Source organism: Chiroxiphia lanceolata, chromosome 1 (genome assembly GCF_009829145.1).
Source record: "Chiroxiphia lanceolata isolate bChiLan1 chromosome 1, bChiLan1.pri, whole genome shotgun sequence".
NCBI classification, from domain to species: Eukaryota; Metazoa; Chordata; class Aves; order Passeriformes; family Pipridae; genus Chiroxiphia; species Chiroxiphia lanceolata.
The window spans coordinates 85304297-85320767 of NC_045637.1; the positions used below are offsets into that span (position 1 = coordinate 85304297).

Sequence of the window (16471 nt, forward strand, 5' to 3'; positions counted from 1 at the left end):
CTGCCCCGCCCCTGGGTCCCCGCCCCACCCGGGCGGTGTGGCCGCGGTTGTGGCCGCTCCCGCCGGCCGGGCAGGGATGCGGGCAAGTGAGCTCGGCTGCGCCGGGGCTCCGCAGCCTTCCGCAGGTCTCCGCCCCTACCCCCGCCCCGGGGCGTCCTCGGGCAACGGGGCGGTAACGGGAAGAAATGCGGAAAGTTTTCGTCTTCGCGCAAAATCGGGGCGGTTCTCGGGCAGGGTGGGGTGGAGGCCGTCAGCTGGATGGTTTGGGTGAAAGGCTTGCTCGGGTGCTGTAAGTAAATCAAAGTGCGCTTTCGGCTATGGGGTTGGATTTGGGGGCGGGAAGGTGGCGGTGGTTTTTCTTTGCTCGAAGAAGATTGCAAAGCTGCCGGGCGGTTATCCCTCTGTGGGAGGGAGCCGACAATGATATTTTGCAATTGCTGTAGGAAGGCTGTCCTGGAAATCCCCACGTTCTGGTGCAAAAGCCTCCACGTAGGAGTTTGAAACGGTCTGAAAGGATGCAGCCAAATTGGACAGTTGTGGTGTAAGAAGCAGGGGGAAAGGTGCGGGAGTGAGATGTGTGGGGTGTGCTGGGCCTGGGAAGCTGAACAACTTTAACCTGCAGACCTGCCAATACACATGCAAGCCCTGCAGAAACTTTCTAGGAAATAACTGCTTGCTGCTGTCACTATTCCTGTGTGCTTTGACCTGGAGGTCAAAAAACTTTATTGCTAGCAATCTGCAGGTATTGGGATATTAGGAACGTTCTGGTTTTCACTGTAACTAACATGAACACTATGTGTCTCCTACTTAGGCTATAAAGTACTTAAGTTACGTGTTTCAGACACAATTGGAGGATTCTTTCCATCTAAGCTTGTTTGGGTTTTTTGTTTGGTTGGCATTTTTTTCAGTTATGGGAGAAGAGAAACAGGAGAAAATTGCTACTGCTTATAGTGAAGGTCCTAGCAAGAAATTTTCTTGGGTGGAAAACCATGCATGCAGAAACTTGCACTTTTCTCTTAGTTATCTGAGATAATGAATCAGTAGTATGAATAAGGTGTTGGTTTTGTATTTTTTGGCAACTTATAAACAGTAGGCCCTGCCTTAAGGAAAGAACAAAACACGGAGACATTTACTACCAGCTGCTATCTTATGATTCATGATACTTATCTGTGGTTAACTCAGTGTTCTAGTTTTTATTGCTCTTTTTATAGGTGTGTGGTTTAATCTTAAGTTAACTACCTACAGAGATGAGGATGACAAGCACCAAGTTTTTTATTGTGTGTGTTTCCGTGTTGTAGGCAATAAAATGAAACTGAAATGGACTTTGATTTTTTCTTTATACTACAGTAGGAAATTGCTGTAATCTGTCATGCTGATGAAATTAGTTTTTTTTTCTTTCCTTTTTTATCTTGTAGGACAAGTCATTCTGCTGACTTCTCCCAGCCCAGCTGTTTAAAACACACGTAGGAGTGCACACGTAGGAGTAAGCTGAAGGTACAGCTCAAGATCTGTAGACTTAGAGAAGGTAAGAGTTTGTAGTTCGGTGGTTCTGATGTCTAACTTTTTGGTCTGGTGTTTGTATAAAGGCAAATTATTTTCTTTGTGAGGTCAAGAGAGCTTTCTTTCAGTGAGTTCTGAACAGAATCCTGTTGTGCCTGATCATCTCAAAAGATGTAATATTACATAGGAATGGGATTGAAATACAAAAGCAGACAGTAAATCCCTAAAATAAGTCAAGAGAGTTGTATGGGGTTTAAGGTGCTTGTGCCACCAAATCAGTTTTCCCTTCAGGGGATAGTTTTCCAGCCTAATGCTGACATTTGCTGGCTAGTTTATGCTGGGAAATGTGAAAGAGAGAACAGGTTTTTTGTGTTCAGATAAATTTGATCCATTCTTGTTCTGTGTTTTCTCTGCCAGGTTTGAAACCATGGAAAGCCTGTGTGCAGCAAATACCACTTTTGCCCTGGACCTCTTAAGAAAGCTGTGTGAGAAGAAAAGTGGTCAGAATCTATTCTTTTCCCCTTTTAGTATTTCTTCTGCTTTGTCTATGATTTTGCTGGGTTCAAAAGGTAACACGGAAGCCCAGATAACAAAGGTAGGTGAAAACAGACTTATTGGATTGAATGTGATCAACAGATGTGTCTTATAGTTTGTGACGTGCACTTCTGCTAAACTAGGGTTGTCATCCTGGTCTGAGAGAGCAGAGATCTTCCTTTGGGAGGGGTGTGTGTGTGTGTGAGGACAACCTGTTTTCATTGCTTTTATAGGGGCAGCTTTGTTAAGTAGAAATTGAAAGGTATCAAGGTTTTGTTGTGGGTGAGGCTTTTTGATTTTTTTTCACACAGACGATCTGCTTTCCAAATTTAATTCAGAGGTCTTTGGGGTTTATTTGTTGGTTGGATAAATCTCTAGCTATGTGTAATAGTTTCTTCTGTTTTCTTGTTTGCACTTAAGATCAGATGACACATGTTTTCAAAATGAATCCAGGCACATAAAAAAAAGAAATCCATGCTGTCTGCATGTCAAAGTGGTAACTGCACCTTGGTTTAGTTTTTAGGTTTTTTTTAAATCTTGCTCAGTTTGCAAATACCCCTTGGCATATGTTTAATATATGCAAATGACAGCATGAAATGAACAGTCAATCATTTGTGTTATGATGTTTGCCCTTTTTGCAAAGTGGAAGAGGAATATAATATCCTGTTTTGCTACCATTTAAATCTATTAAATTTACTCCAAAATCAAATTTTTTTCATGCTGTTGTTATTCAAAGTCCATCTGGACACAGTCCTGAGCTGCTGGCTGTAGATGTCCCTGCTTGGGCAGGTTGTTGTACCCCGGTCTCTTAAGGTCCCTTCCCACCTCAGCCATTCTGTGATCCTCCAGTGCTTGGCTTGATGGAAGGAAATCAGTATTGCTGAGTCTTGTGCTCCCTAATTATTACTTAGACAACATCTGGCTGGGTGCATCTTATGTGCCTTGTATGATAAGCTCCAGATGGGAGGTGGGATGAAAAATCTTTTGGCTTCAAGTCATAGTGTTTAACCTAAAAGTCATTTAAAACTGAAAGTCATTGTGCTGAAGCAGGTGTGTTTCGAGAAGACATGTTGAGGATGTTTGTCTTTGTGCAGGTGCTTTCTCTGAACAAAGCTGAGGATGCTCACAATGGGTATCAATCCCTTCTCTCTGAAATTAACGATCCAAACACCAAATACATCCTGAGAACTGCAAACCGGCTTTATGGGGAAAAGACGTTTGAGTTTCTCTCAGTAAGTAACCATTAAATGTGTGGTATTTCTTAGTATAATGTACTTTTTATCTGTTTGGTTTGGAGGTCAAAGGCAGGCTTTGGGCTCTGCTTTCCAAATTTTCTGAGCTGAGGACTAGCAATGCAGTAGATGATGCCAGAACCTGGTATCTGAATTTGCTGGCGAATTCCCTTTCAGATACCCTGAATGTTGCAAAGTCGGGTAAAATCCATCAGTCTCTCCATCTCTAGGGTTCTGTGATCCACTACCACTTTTGGCTGTGGGACACATGTTTGATGTATTTCTTTTTCCTTCATTGTGTGGAAATATGACCAAAAAAAAGAGTTGTTACTGCTCTTTAGCATGGGCAGTATTTTGTAGTTTTTGTCTCCTAGGTAAGTGATCCAGATAGCATTGTGAGAACAATAGAGGACTTTTAAGATTTTCCTTATCAGAAGATCTGAATAAGGATAATCGATACTGTGTTCTACATGTTTCTTTCAATGCTTCCCTAGGTGCAAGAACATGTAAGGCTCTCTTTTTTTTCCTCTGGGTGTCATTTCCAGTGTTTCTTTTATGAAGAGTGCTATTGTTTCATTTGTCTAGTAGATAAAAACTACCCAGACTGTAGTCTCAAACATTGCCTCTGTGTAATAAAGCCATAAGTATATTAAATCAGACAGAAGGGATGATTTATCCTCTCTCTGAAAGATTAATTTCTCAACTGAACTAAAAGTTTTCCATTAGTCTGGGAAGTGTAACAATTAAATTTATGGAGAGAGTAGCTTAGAAAATCATATGTTCTCTCGCTGAACCATGAAGAAAACCCCACGAAAACAGCAGCCACTTCATTTGTCAGTGAAGTTACATAGAGGTTTGTTGCACAGTAAATAAGCCATTTGACCTGAAACCATACAGGGGACAATTCCTAGTTCAAATAGTTTGTATAAATCTTATAAGTGTCAGCCAGAACTTTAACTGTTCTATGTGAAGCTGGGGGAGGAAAGTAGGCAGATTTTCTTGGTGTGTTTAAGAATCATCCGTGTCCGAATGAGAGTCAGATGTCTTGCTGCAAATCTGTTGAGCATGTCCCTGTTAGTCCTTTCTAGAGTCGAGTCAGAAATCCTACCACGCTGGACTGGAAGCCACTGACTTCATGAACGCTTGGGAGGATTCCAGAAAACAAATCAATGGCTGGGTAGAGGAAAGGACTGAAGGTGAGTGCTTTGCAAAGGACCCTGTTGTATTTCCTGGTGGCCATGGCTTGGGTAAAAAGCTATTTCAGGATATAAGGTTGTGAATTAAAACAACCCAACTGTTGAGCTCCTGCTCTGTGTGGTACATAATTCTCTTCTCTCTTGTGTCTTAATTGCAGAGTCGATAGTCTACTGGATAATAATTAGATATGTGTCCAACTCTTAACTGTTGTTTGTCTGTATCGTAAAGGTAAAATTCAGAACCTGTTGGCGGAGGGGGTTCTTAATTCCCTGACCAGACTTGTGTTGGTGAATGCCATCTATTTCAAAGGCAACTGGGAAAAGCAGTTCAACAAAGAGGGAACCGCAGAAAGGCCATTTCACATTAACAAGGTATGATGTGCTGAAATGATGGGAATATGCTGTTAATCTGAAATGAACACATAGCATTCTGAAGAAAAAACATTCAAGCAGGGTGACCTTGGTTAGGCTTTATGAAATTCCTTATGCCCCCTCCCTTTCCTATGGATGCTATCTTTGTTGAGTTTCTGTAAAGTTTCACGTAATTACTAGCAAGTTGAACACAAAGACAGGTGCAAAAACTTGTGGATGTAAGTCTTCTTCAGTCAATGCTTTTTTGCTGCATTTCTACCAGTGAAGTGATCCAAAAGAAATGGGAGAAAAATCTCCTGTGAAGACCTTCGTGTTTTACTGTCTTGCTTTTAGAAGCAGATCAGGGCTAGTGAGGAAGGCTTGGCTACTGTCATGAACAGGCCATGGCTGCCCCTCAGGATCCCCTGCACCTCTGGGTTGGCCTCCGGTGTCAGGAACAAGAACTGCTAACATGCCTTCCTTAACTCACCTGCTTCAAAGAAGCATGATGTAGAACAGAAGCCCTCCTGGCTGACTTGGAAGTGTCCCTCCCCCAGTGGTGAAAAATATCCAAGAATGTTTGAAATGGTTAATACCACTTTTTCAGCAGGGAATGTTACTGCTCACCCTATACTACCTACTGCAGCCCTTCAGAGAGTGCTGGACTGACTTGGTTTTGGGGACCTTGCCCTCTCACTGTTGAAATGTGTTGAAAAAGCTGGCAGAGTATCCAGAGACACAGTTCTGTTTTCTTGTCTTTGGACCAATGCAAAGCTAGGGCCAGGTTTCAAGATGCAACAGCAACAGGATGTAGTGCTGGTGAATAATCTGCCTTTTGATTTGTGATGGAATATTGTGCAGTGCTACTGCACAATCGATGGGTTTTACCTCTTGCTTTAGAAAAGGCCGTGGTGGGGCTGTACTCCGGTGTGTGGTTAGTTCTCTTTGGTCAAATTCTCGAAAACCCTGAATAACTGGCTGCCTGCTCTGTATTTAGAGAGCAGCACAGTAGCTCAGCACTAACTGTTGACATCTCTAAATTTTTAGAATGAGACCAAGCCTGTGCAGATGATGTTCAAGACAGATGGATTTAACATGACCTATATTGGAGACTTCCAGACCAGAATCCTTGAGCTGCCCTATGTTGGTAATGAACTGAGCATGATCATCCTGCTCCCTGATGCAATCCAGGATGGATCAACGGGCTTGGAAAGAGTAAGTTGTTGAGCTGAATGCAAGGACAGCCTGTATCCTTCCAGGAAAGAAAGTCTGGTCTAGCACACAGACCTCAATTTGGTTCCAGAGCTATTCTGTCGCCATTGCTCAATGCCAGCTGAAATGTTCAACAGTTCCCTGCCCCCAAAGTGACTAGGCCACGTGGTGTCACTGCTGCTCAAGCTGGGTGCTGCCTCCTTAGCCAGAGGCTCTGGAAGAAGATCTGACCCTCCTCAGGAGCAGAGGTCAGCTGTGGTTATGGTGAAGGCGTGGTATGGTGAGCATCCTAAGTGGAGAGGGGGAATTTGGGTGGCCTCTTAGGAAGTCCTGTGGCTTCTGCTGTAGATCTTCTGTTCTGAGCAGCTGGCAGATGGTCTATGGCACAGCACCTGGAAATAGGCTCACAGGAGAGGGTAGGATGTCTTCTGTTGGAGATGGGATACAAGTTTGGAGTATTTTGTGATCTGGACAAGTTTATTAATAGGGTTTTCTGTCCCTGATGGTGAAGGGCCTTATGAGCAGACTTTTTCCTTCCCTGTCGACCTGAAGGAGGAACCATTGGTTAAGAGACAGAAGAACTGAGTTCAGTTTCTTTGGGACTTGGCCAGCAGCTCCTGTGCCATTGCTTCCCATATGTAAAAATGTAAAAAAACCCCAACAATCCTAACATGTTCTGTAAAAGTAAACATTACAGGGATTAATCCCTATTGTTCCTACCAGAAAAGCATATGGGAATGATCTTGGCTGGGGCCGTAGTCTGTAGTAAGAAGTATAACTTGCACTTTTGGCTTGAGACACTCTAAACCACTGTAAAAAAGATGCATGTTCTGTGCTATGTAAACAAACCCAGTAATCACTTGTTTTGCTTGTGTAACACTGATTTGCTTCTGACTGTAACTAAATAAATTTGGGGTTTTTCTTTAGCTGGAAAGAGAACTTACGTATGAGAAGCTGATAGCTTGGATCAGTCCTGAAATGATGAGGTCTACAGAGGTGAGGGTGTCTTTACCCAGATTTAAACTGGAAGAAGATTATGATCTGAAACCCATTCTGAGCTGCATGGGAATGCCTGATGCATTTGACTCGGGGAAGGCAGACTTCTCAGGAATGTCATCTGGCAATGAGCTGGTGCTCTCTGAAGTGGTTCACAAGTCCTTTGTGGAAGTCAACGAAGAAGGCACTGAAGCAGCTGCTGCCACAGCGGCAATAATGATGTTCACGACCAGTGTAAGGATCGTTCCGGATTTCACTGCTGATCATCCCTTCCTCTTCTTCATCCGGCACAACAAATCTTCCAGCATTTTGTTCTGTGGCAGGTTTTGCTCTCCCTGAAGAGGAGTTGTCTTGGCAGGATAGGGGCCATTACAGAATAAAGAATTCTCTAGAATAGGGTGACTCCTTTTGCACTAATTGTTTTTTTGAGCTGTGCCAGAACCCTCTTCTGTGGTCTTGATCTGGGGCTTGGCAAGAATAACAGAGCTGCTTAGAGCTCCACAGCAAGCCCTGTGTAAAACACCTCTCTCCCTATGCACCTGTGTGGAGGTTCTTGCTGGCAGAAGTAACATCCCACTTGCTCAGCAAAGGCTTCTCCTGTCCTTGACTTGACTTTTAGTGTCCATGAGGCCGAGTCGGGCACTGACAGCCCGTGAGAGAGCAGAAGTTACTTTTGCTTCTGACAAGGTGGAGCACCTTTTTAGCTGCACTCCCCTTTCTTCTTCCAGTCTCATCCCTTTAGTGCCTTGATCCATTCCCTAGAGCTGAAGGGAGTCTTTGGCAGCCTGTTCCAGGTGTTGCTGAGAACCCTGCCAAGATGGGGTTTTTTTTGTCTACTAACTGGACAAGGACTTAGGCAGGAATGGGATTGAAAGTATGTTTTTGTCCCAGATGTCCTTAGGGGGTGTTTGTGGGGTGAGAACCTTTGTTTCATCACCACAGGACTCCTGGGTTTACCTTTTTCCTGGTTCTAGTCCTTTAACAAAGAATGTAACAAAAGAGCATATGGTGCCTATGCAATATTTGCATGACAAAGCTTTAACGTTTTTGCTATGGTTATATATTTATCCTATTCATAGTTTCTTAAACATCATAGCTGAACTGTATAATGCCAAAGACACAGCTGAAAGACCTTTCTTAACACAGGGCTGTGTTTGTGTTTTGGAGTTCCTGTTCCTGAAATAATAAAAAAAGCCACGAGCGCTGTGGGACTCTGTTCCTTTTTTTCTACCCTAACTTATACATCCATTTTTAACTCTGTCATAGGAAGAGAACGATTGTGGACAGAGCAGCCCTGGATTCTGTGTGGCTGCCCTGCCCCGCCCCTGGGTCCCCGCCCCACCCGGGCGGTGTGGCCGCGGTTGTGGCCGCTCCCGCCGGCCGGGCAGGGATGCGGGCAAGTGAGCTCGGCTGCGCCGGGGCTCCGCAGCCTCCGCAGGTCTCCGCCCCTACCCCCGCCCCGGGGCGTCCTCGGGCAACGGGGCGGTAACGGGAAGAAATGCGGAAAGTTTTCGTCTTCCGCGCAAATCGGGGCGGTTCTCGGGCAGGGTGGGGTGGAGGCCGTCAGCTGGATGGTTTGGGTGAAAGGCTTGCTCGGTGCTGTAAGTAAATCAAAGTGCGCTTTCGGCTATGGGGTTGGATTTGGGGGCGGGAAGGTGGCGGTGGTTTTTCTTTGCTCGAAGAAGATTGCAAAGCTGCGGGCGGTTATCCCTCTGTGGGAGGGAGCCGACAATGATATTTTGCAATTGCTGTAGGAAGGCTGTCCTGGAAATCCCCACGTTCTGGTGCAAAAGCCTCCACGTAGGAGTTTGAAACGGTCTGAAAGGATGCAGCCAAATTGGACAGTTGTGGTGTAAGAAGCAGGGGGAAAGGTGCGGGAGTGAGATGTGTGGGGTGTGCTGGGCCTGGGAAGCTGAACAACTTTAACCTGCAGACCTGCCAATACACATGCAAGCCCTGCAGAAACTTTCTAGGAAATAACTGCTTGCTGCTGTCACTATTCCTGTGTGCTTTGACCTGGAGGTCAAAAAACTTTATTGCTAGCAATCTGCAGGTATTGGGATATTAGGAACGTTCTGGTTTTCACTGTAACTAACATGAACACTATGTGTCTCCTACTTAGGCTATAAAGTACTTAAGTTACGTGTTTCAGACACAATTGGAGGATTCTTTCCATCTAAGCTTGTTTGGGTTTTTTGTTTGGTTGGCATTTTTTTCAGTTATGGGAGAAGAGAAACAGGAGAAAATTGCTACTGCTTATAGTGAAGGTCCTAGCAAGAAATTTTCTTGGGTGGAAAACCATGCATGCAGAAACTTGCACTTTCTCTTAGTTATCTGAGATAATGAATCAGTAGTATGAATAAGGTGTTGGTTTTGTATTTTTTGGCAACTTATAAACAGTAGGCCCTGCCTTAAGGAAAGAACAAAACACGGAGACATTTACTACCAGCTGCTATCTTATGATTCATGATACTTATCTGTGGTTAACTCAGTGTTCTAGTTTTTATTGCTCTTTTTATAGGTGTGTGGTTTAATCTCAAGTTAACTACCAACAGAGATGAGGATGACAAGCACCAAGTTTTTTATTGTGTGTGTTTCCGTGTTGTAGGCAATAAAATGGAACTGAAATGGACTTGATTTTTCTTTATACTACAGTAGGAAATTGCTGTAAATCTGTCATGCTGATGAAATTAGTTTTTTTTCTTTCCTTTTTATCTTGTAGGACAAGTCATTCTGCTGACTTCTCCCAGCCCAGCTGTTTAAAACACCAGTGTGCACACGTAGGAGTAAGCTGAAGGTACAGCTCAAGATCTGTAGACTTAGAGAAGGTAAGAGTTGTAGTTCGGTGGTTCTGATGTCTAACTTTTTGGTCTGGTGTTTGTATAAAGGCAAATTATTTTCTTTGTGAGGTCAAGAGAGCTTTCTTTCAGTGAGTTCTGAACAGAATCCTGTTGTGCCTGATCATCTCAAAAGATGTAATATTACATAGGTATGGGATTGAAATACAAAAGCAGACAGTAAATCCCTAAAATAAGTCAAGAGAGTTGTATGGGGTTTAAGGTGCTTGTGCCACCAAATCAGTTTTCCCTTCAGGGGATAGTTTTCCAGCCTAATGCTGACATTTGCTGGCTTGTTTATGCTGGGAAATGTGAAAGAGAGAAACAGGTTTTTTGTGTTCAGATAAATTTGATCCATTCTTGTTCTGTGTTTTCTCTGCCAGGTTTGAAACCATGGAAAGCCTGTGTGCAGCAAATACCACTTTTGCCCTGGACCTCTTAAGAAAAGCTGTGTGAGAAGGAAAAGTGGTCAGAATCTATTCTTTTCCCCTTTTAGTATTTCTTCTGCTTTGTCTATGATTTTGCTGGGTTCAAAAGGTAACACGGAAGCCCAGATAACAAAGGTAGGTGAAAATAGACTTATTGGATTGAATGTGATCAACAGATGTGTCTTATAGTTTGTGACGTGCACTTCTGCTAAACTAGGGTTGTCATCCTGGTCTGAGAGAGCAGAGATCTTCCTTTGGGAGGGGTGTGTGTGTGTGTGAGGACAACCTGTTTTCATTGCTTTTATAGGGGCAGCTTTGTTAAGTAGAAATTTCAAGGTTTCAAGGTTTTGTTGTGGGTGGGTTTTTTTTATTTTTTTCACGCAGACAGATCTGCTTTCCAAATTTAATTCAGAGGTCTTTGGGGTTTTATTTGTTGGTTGGATAAATCTCTAGCTATGTGTAATAGTTTCTTCTGTTTTCTTGTTTGCACTTAAGATCAGATGACACATGTTTTCAAAATGAATCCAGGCACATAAAAAAAAGAAATCCATGCTGTCTGCATGTCAAAGTGGTAACTGCACCTTGGTTTAGTTTTTAGGTTTTTTTTAAATCTTGCTCAGTTTGCAAATACCCCTTGGCATATGTTTAACATATGCAAATGACAGCATGAAATGAGCAGTCAATCATTTGTGTTATGATGTTTGCCCTTTTTGCAAAGTGGAAGAGGAATATAATATCCTGTTTTGCTACCATTTAAATCTATTAAATTTACTCCAAAATCAAATTTTTTTCATACTGTTGTTATTCAAAGTCCATCTGGACACAGTCCTGAGCTGCTGGCTGTAGATGTCCCTGCTTGGGCAGGTTGTTGTACCCCGGTCTCTTAAGGTCCCTTCCCACCTCAGCCATTCTGTGATCCTCCAGTGCTTGGCTTGATGGAAGGAAAATCAGTATTGCTGAGTCTTGTGCTCCCTAATTTATTACTTAGACAACATCTGGCTGGGTGCATCTTATGTGCCTTGTATGATAAGCTCCAGATGGGAGGTGGGATGAAAAATCTTTTGGCTTCAAGTCACAGTGTTTAACCTAAAAGTCATTTAAAACTGAAAGTCATTGTGCTGAAGCAGGTGTGTTTCGAGAAGGCATGTTGAGGATGTTTGTCTTTGTGCAGGTGCTTTCTCTGAACAAAGCTGAGGATGCTCACAATGGGTATCAATCCCTTCTCTCTGAAATTAACGATCCAAACACCAAATACATCCTGAGAACTGCAAACCGGCTTTATGGGGAAAAGACGTTTGAGTTTCTCTCAGTAAGTAACCATTAAATGTGTGGCATTTCTTAGTATAATGTACTTTTTATCTGTTTGGTTTGGAGGTCAAAGGCAGGCTTTGGGCTCTGCTTTCCAGATTTTCTGAGCTGAGGACTAGCAATGCAGTAGATGATGCCAGAACCTGGTATCTGAATTTGCTGGCGAATTCCCTTTCAGATACCCTGAATGTTGCAAAGTCGGGTAAAATCCATCAGTCTCTCCATCTCTAGGGTTCTGTGATCCACTACCACTTTTGGCTGTGGGACACATGTTTGATGTATTTCTTTTTCCTTCATTGTGTGGAAATATGACCAAAAAAAAGAGTTGTTACTGCTCTTCAGCATGGGCAGTATTTTGTAGTTTTTGTCTCCTAGGTAAGTGATCCAGATAGCAGTGTGAGAACAATAGAGGACTTTTAAGATTTTCCTTATCAGAAGATCTGAATAAGGATAATCGATACTGTGTTCTACATGTTTCTTTCAATGCTTCCCTAGGTGCAAGAACATGTAAGGCTCTCTTTTTTTTCCTCTGGGTGTCATTTCCAGTGTTTCTTTTATGAAGAGTGCTATTGTTTCATTTGTCTAGTAGATAAAAACTACCCAGACTCCAGTCTCAAACATTGCCTCTGTGTAATGAAGCCATAAGTATATTAAATCAGACAGAAGGGATGATTTATCCTCTCTCTGAAAGATTAATTTCTCAACTGAACTAAAAGTTTTCCATTAGTCTGGGAAGTGTAACAATTAAATTTATGGAGAGAGTAGCTTAGAAAATCATATGTTCTCTCGCTGAACCATGAAGAAAACCCCACGAAAACAGCAGCCACTTCATTTGTCAGTGAAGTTACATAGAGGTTTGTTGCACAGTAAATAAGCCATTTGACCTGAAACCATACAGGGGACAATTCCTAGTTCAAATAGTTTGTATAAATCTTATAAGTGTCAGCCAGAACTTTAACTGTTCTATGTGAAGCTGGGGGAGGAAAGTAGGCAGATTTTCTTGGTGTGTTTAAGAATCATCCGTGTCCGAATGAGAGTCAGATGTCTTGCTGCAAATCTGTTGAGCATGTCCCTGTTAGTCCTTTCTAGAGTCGAGTCAGAAATCCTACCACGCTGGACTGGAAGCGACTGACTTCATGAACGCTTGGGAGGATTCCAGAAAACAAATCAATGGCTGGGTAGAGGAAAGGACTGAAGGTGAGTGCTTTGCAAAGGGCCCTGTTGTATTTCCTGGTGGCCATGGCTTGGGTAAAGAGCTATTTCAGGATATAAGGTTGTGAATTAAAACAACCCAACTGTTGAGCTCCTGCTCTGTGTGGTACATAATTCTCTTCTCTCTTGTGTCTTAATTGCAGAGTCGATAGTCTACTGGATAATAATTAGATATGTGTCCAACTCTTAACTGTTGTTTGTCTGTATCATAAAGGTAAAATTCAGAACCTGTTGGCGGAGGGGCTTCTTAATTCCCTGACCAGACTTGTGTTGGTGAATGCCATCTATTTCAAAGGCAAGTGGGAAAAGCCGTTCAACAAAGAGGGAACTGCAGAAAGGCCATTTCACATTAACAAGGTATGATGTGCTGAAATGATGAGAATATGCTGTTAATCTGAAATGAACACATAGCATTCTGAAGAAAAAACATTCAAGCAGGGTGACCTTGGTTAGGCTTTATGAAATTCCTTATGCCCCCTCCCTTTCCTATGGATGCTATCTTTGTTGAGTTTCTGTAAAGTTTCCCATAATTACTAGCAAGTTGAACACAAAGACAGGTGCAAAAACTTGTGGATGTAAGTCTTCTTCAGTCAATGCTTTTTTGCTGCATTTCTACCAGTGAAGTGATCCAAAAGAAATGGGAGAAAAATCTCCTGTGAAGACCTTCGTGTTTTACTGTCTTGCTTCTAGAAGCAGATCAGGGCTAGTGAGGAAGGCTTGGCTACTGTCATGAACAGGCCATGGCTGCCCCTCAGGATCCCCTGCACCTCTGGGTTGGCCTCCGGTGTCAGGAACAAGAACTGCTAACATGCCTTCCTTAACTCACCTGCTTCAAAGAAGCATGATGTAGAACAGAAGCCCTCCTGGCTGACTTGGAAGTGTCCCTCCCCCAGTGGTGAAATATATCCAAGAATGTTTGAAATGGTTAATACCACTTTTTCAACAGGGAATGTTACTGCTCACCCTATACTACCTACTGCAGCCCTTCAGAGAGTGCTGGACTGACTTGGTTTTGGGGACCTTGCCCTCTCACTGTTGAAATGTGTTGAAAAAGCTGGCAGAGTATCCAGAGACAAAGTTCTGTTTTCTTGTCTTTGGACCAGTGCAAAGCTAGGGCCAGGTTTCAAGATGCAATAGCAACAGGATGTAGTGCTGGTGAATAATCTGCCTTTTGATTTGTGATGGAATATTGTGCAGTGCTACTGCGTATTGATGGGTTTTACCTCTTGCTTTAGAAAAGGCCGTGGTGGGGCTGTACTCCGGTGTGTGCGGTTAGTTCTCTTTGGTCAAATTCTCGAAAACCCTGAATAACTGGCTGCCTGCTCTGTATTTTGAGAGCAGCACAGTAGCTCAGCACTAACTGTTGACATCTCTAAATTTTTAGAATGAGACCAAGCCTGTGCAGATGATGTTCAAGACAGATGGATTTAACATGACCTATATTGGAGACTTCCAGACCAAAATCCTTGAGCTGCCCTATGTCGGTAATGAACTGAGCATGATCATCCTGCTCCCTGATGCAATCCAGGATGGATCCACGGGCTTGGAAAGAGTAAGTTGTTGAGCTGAATGCAAGGACAGCCTGTATCCTTCCAGGGAAGAAAGTCTGGTCTAGCACATAGACCTCAATTTGGTTCCAGAGCTGATGCTCAATGCCAGCTGAAATGTCCAACAGTTCCCTGCCCCCAAAGTGACTAGGCCACGTGGTGTCACTGCTGCTCAAGGTGGGTGCTGCCTCCTTAGCCAGAGGCTCTGGAAGAAGATCTGACCCTCCTCAGGAGCAGAGGTCAGCTGTGGTTATGGTGAAGGCGTGGTATGGTGAGCATCCTAAGTGGAGAGGGGGAATTTGGGTGGCCTCTTAGGAAGTCCTGTGGCTTCTGCTGTAGATCTTCTGTTCTGAGCAGCTGGCAGATGGTCTATGGCACAGCACCTGGAAATAGGCTCACAGGAGAGGGTAGGATGTCTTCTGTTGGAGATGGGATACAAGTTTGGAGTATTTTGTGATCTGGACAAGTTTATTAATAGGGTTTTCTGTCCCTGATGGTGAAGGGCCTTATGAGCAGACTTTTTCCTTCCCTGTCGACCTGAAGGAGGAACCATTGGTTAAGAGACAGAAGAACTGAGTTCAGTTTCTTTGGGACTTGGCCAGCAGCTCCTGTGCCATTGCTTCCCATATGTAAAAATGTAAAAAAACCCCAACAATCCTAACATGTTCTGTAAAAGTAAACATTACAGGGAAGGGATTAATCCCTATTGTTCCTACCAGAAAAGCATATGGGAATGATCTTGGCTGGGGCCGTAGTCTGTAGTAAGAAGTATAACTTGCACTTTTGGCTTGAGACACTCTAAACCACTGTAAAAAAGATGCATGTTCTGTGCTATGTAAACAAACCCAGTAATCACTTGTTTTGCTTGTGTAACACTGATTTGCTTCTGACTGTAACTAAATAAATTTGGGGTTTTTCTTCAGCTGGAAAGAGAACTTACGTATGAGAAGCTGATAGCTTGGATCAGTCCTGAAATGATGAGGTCTACAGAGGTGAGGGTGTCTTTACCCAGATTTAAACTGGAAGAAGATTATGATCTGAAACCCATTCTGAGCTGCATGGGAATGCCTGATGCATTTGACTCGGGGAAGGCAGACTTCTCAGGAATGTCATCTGGCAATGAGCTGGTGCTCTCTGAAGTGGTTCACAAGTCCTTTGTGGAAGTCAACGAAGAAGGCACTGAAGCAGCTGCTGCCACAGCGGCAATAATGATGTTCGCGACCAGTGTAAGGATCGTTCCAGATTTCACTGCTGATCATCCCTTCCTCTTCTTCATCCGGCACAACAAATCTTCCAGCATTTTGTTCTGTGGCAGGTTTTGCTCTCCCTGAAGAGGAGTTGTCTTGGCAGGATAGGGGCCATTACACAATAAAGATTTCTCTAGAATAGGGTGACTCCTTTTGCACTAATTGTTTTTTTGAGCTGTGCCAGAACCCTCTTCTGTGGTCTTGATCTGGGGCTTGGCAAGAATAACAGAGCTGCTTAGAGCTCCACAGCAAGCGCTGTGTAAAACACCTCTCTCCCTATGCACCTGTGTGGAGGTTCTTGCTGGCAGAAGTAACATCCCACTTGCTCAGCAAAGGCTTCTCCTGTCCTTGACTTGACTTTTAGTGTCCATGAGGCCGAGTCGGGCACTGACAGCCCGTGAGAGAGCAGAAGTTACTTTTGCTTCTGACAAGGCTGGAGCACCTTTTTAGCTGCACTCCCCTTTCTTCTTCCAGTCTCATCCCTTTAGTGCCTTGATCCATTCCCTAGAGCTGAAGGGAGTCTTTGGCAGCCTGTTCCAGGTGTTGCTGAGCACCCTGCCAAGATGGGTTTTTTTTTGTCTACTAACTGGACAAGGACTTAGGTAGGAATGGGATTGAAAGTATGTTTTTGTCCCAGATGTCCTTATGGGGTGTTTGTGGGGTGAGAACCTTTGTTTCATCACCACAGGACTCCTGGGTTTACCTTTCTCCTGGTTCTAGTCCTTTAACAAAGAATGTAACAAAAGAGCATATGGTGCCTATGCAATATTTGCATGACAAAGCTTTAACGTTTTTGCTATGGTTATATATTTATCCTATTCATAGTTTCTTAAACATCATAGCTGAACTGTATAATGCCAAAGACACAGCT

The 16471-nt window shown here is 43.5% G+C and overlaps 1 protein-coding gene and 1 pseudogene across 1 annotated transcript; both read left to right on the forward strand.

Annotated features, from left to right (window-relative positions):
* The first annotated feature begins 128 nt into the window (after positions 1-128).
* LOC116780198 (serpin B6-like) lies at positions 129-8242 on the forward strand. The gene is made up of 8 exons (XM_032674801.1): positions 129-289; positions 1416-1526; positions 1920-2095; positions 3129-3266; positions 4345-4462; positions 4692-4834; positions 5861-6028; positions 6953-8242. The coding sequence occupies exons 3-8, from the start codon at positions 1928-1930 to the stop codon at positions 7358-7360; spliced, it is 1143 nt and encodes a 380-aa protein (XP_032530692.1). The 5' UTR covers positions 129-289; positions 1416-1526; positions 1920-1927; the 3' UTR covers positions 7361-8242.
* A 1552-nt stretch (positions 8243-9794) lies between these two features.
* LOC116780193 lies at positions 9795-15747 on the forward strand (annotated as a pseudogene).
* Positions 15748-16471: the final 724 nt, after the last annotated feature.

Coding starts and splice junctions, on each gene's coding strand:
- LOC116780198 (XM_032674801.1), top strand. CDS start 1,928: ATGGAAAGCCTGTGTGCAGCAAATACCACTTTTGCCCTGGACCTCTTA. Junction 2,096..3,128: donor CGGAAGCCCAGATAACAAAG/GTAGGTGAAAAC, acceptor GTCTTTGTGCAG/GTGCTTTCTCTGAACAAAGC. Junction 3,267..4,344: donor AGACGTTTGAGTTTCTCTCA/GTAAGTAACCAT, acceptor TGTCCCTGTTAG/TCCTTTCTAGAGTCGAGTCA.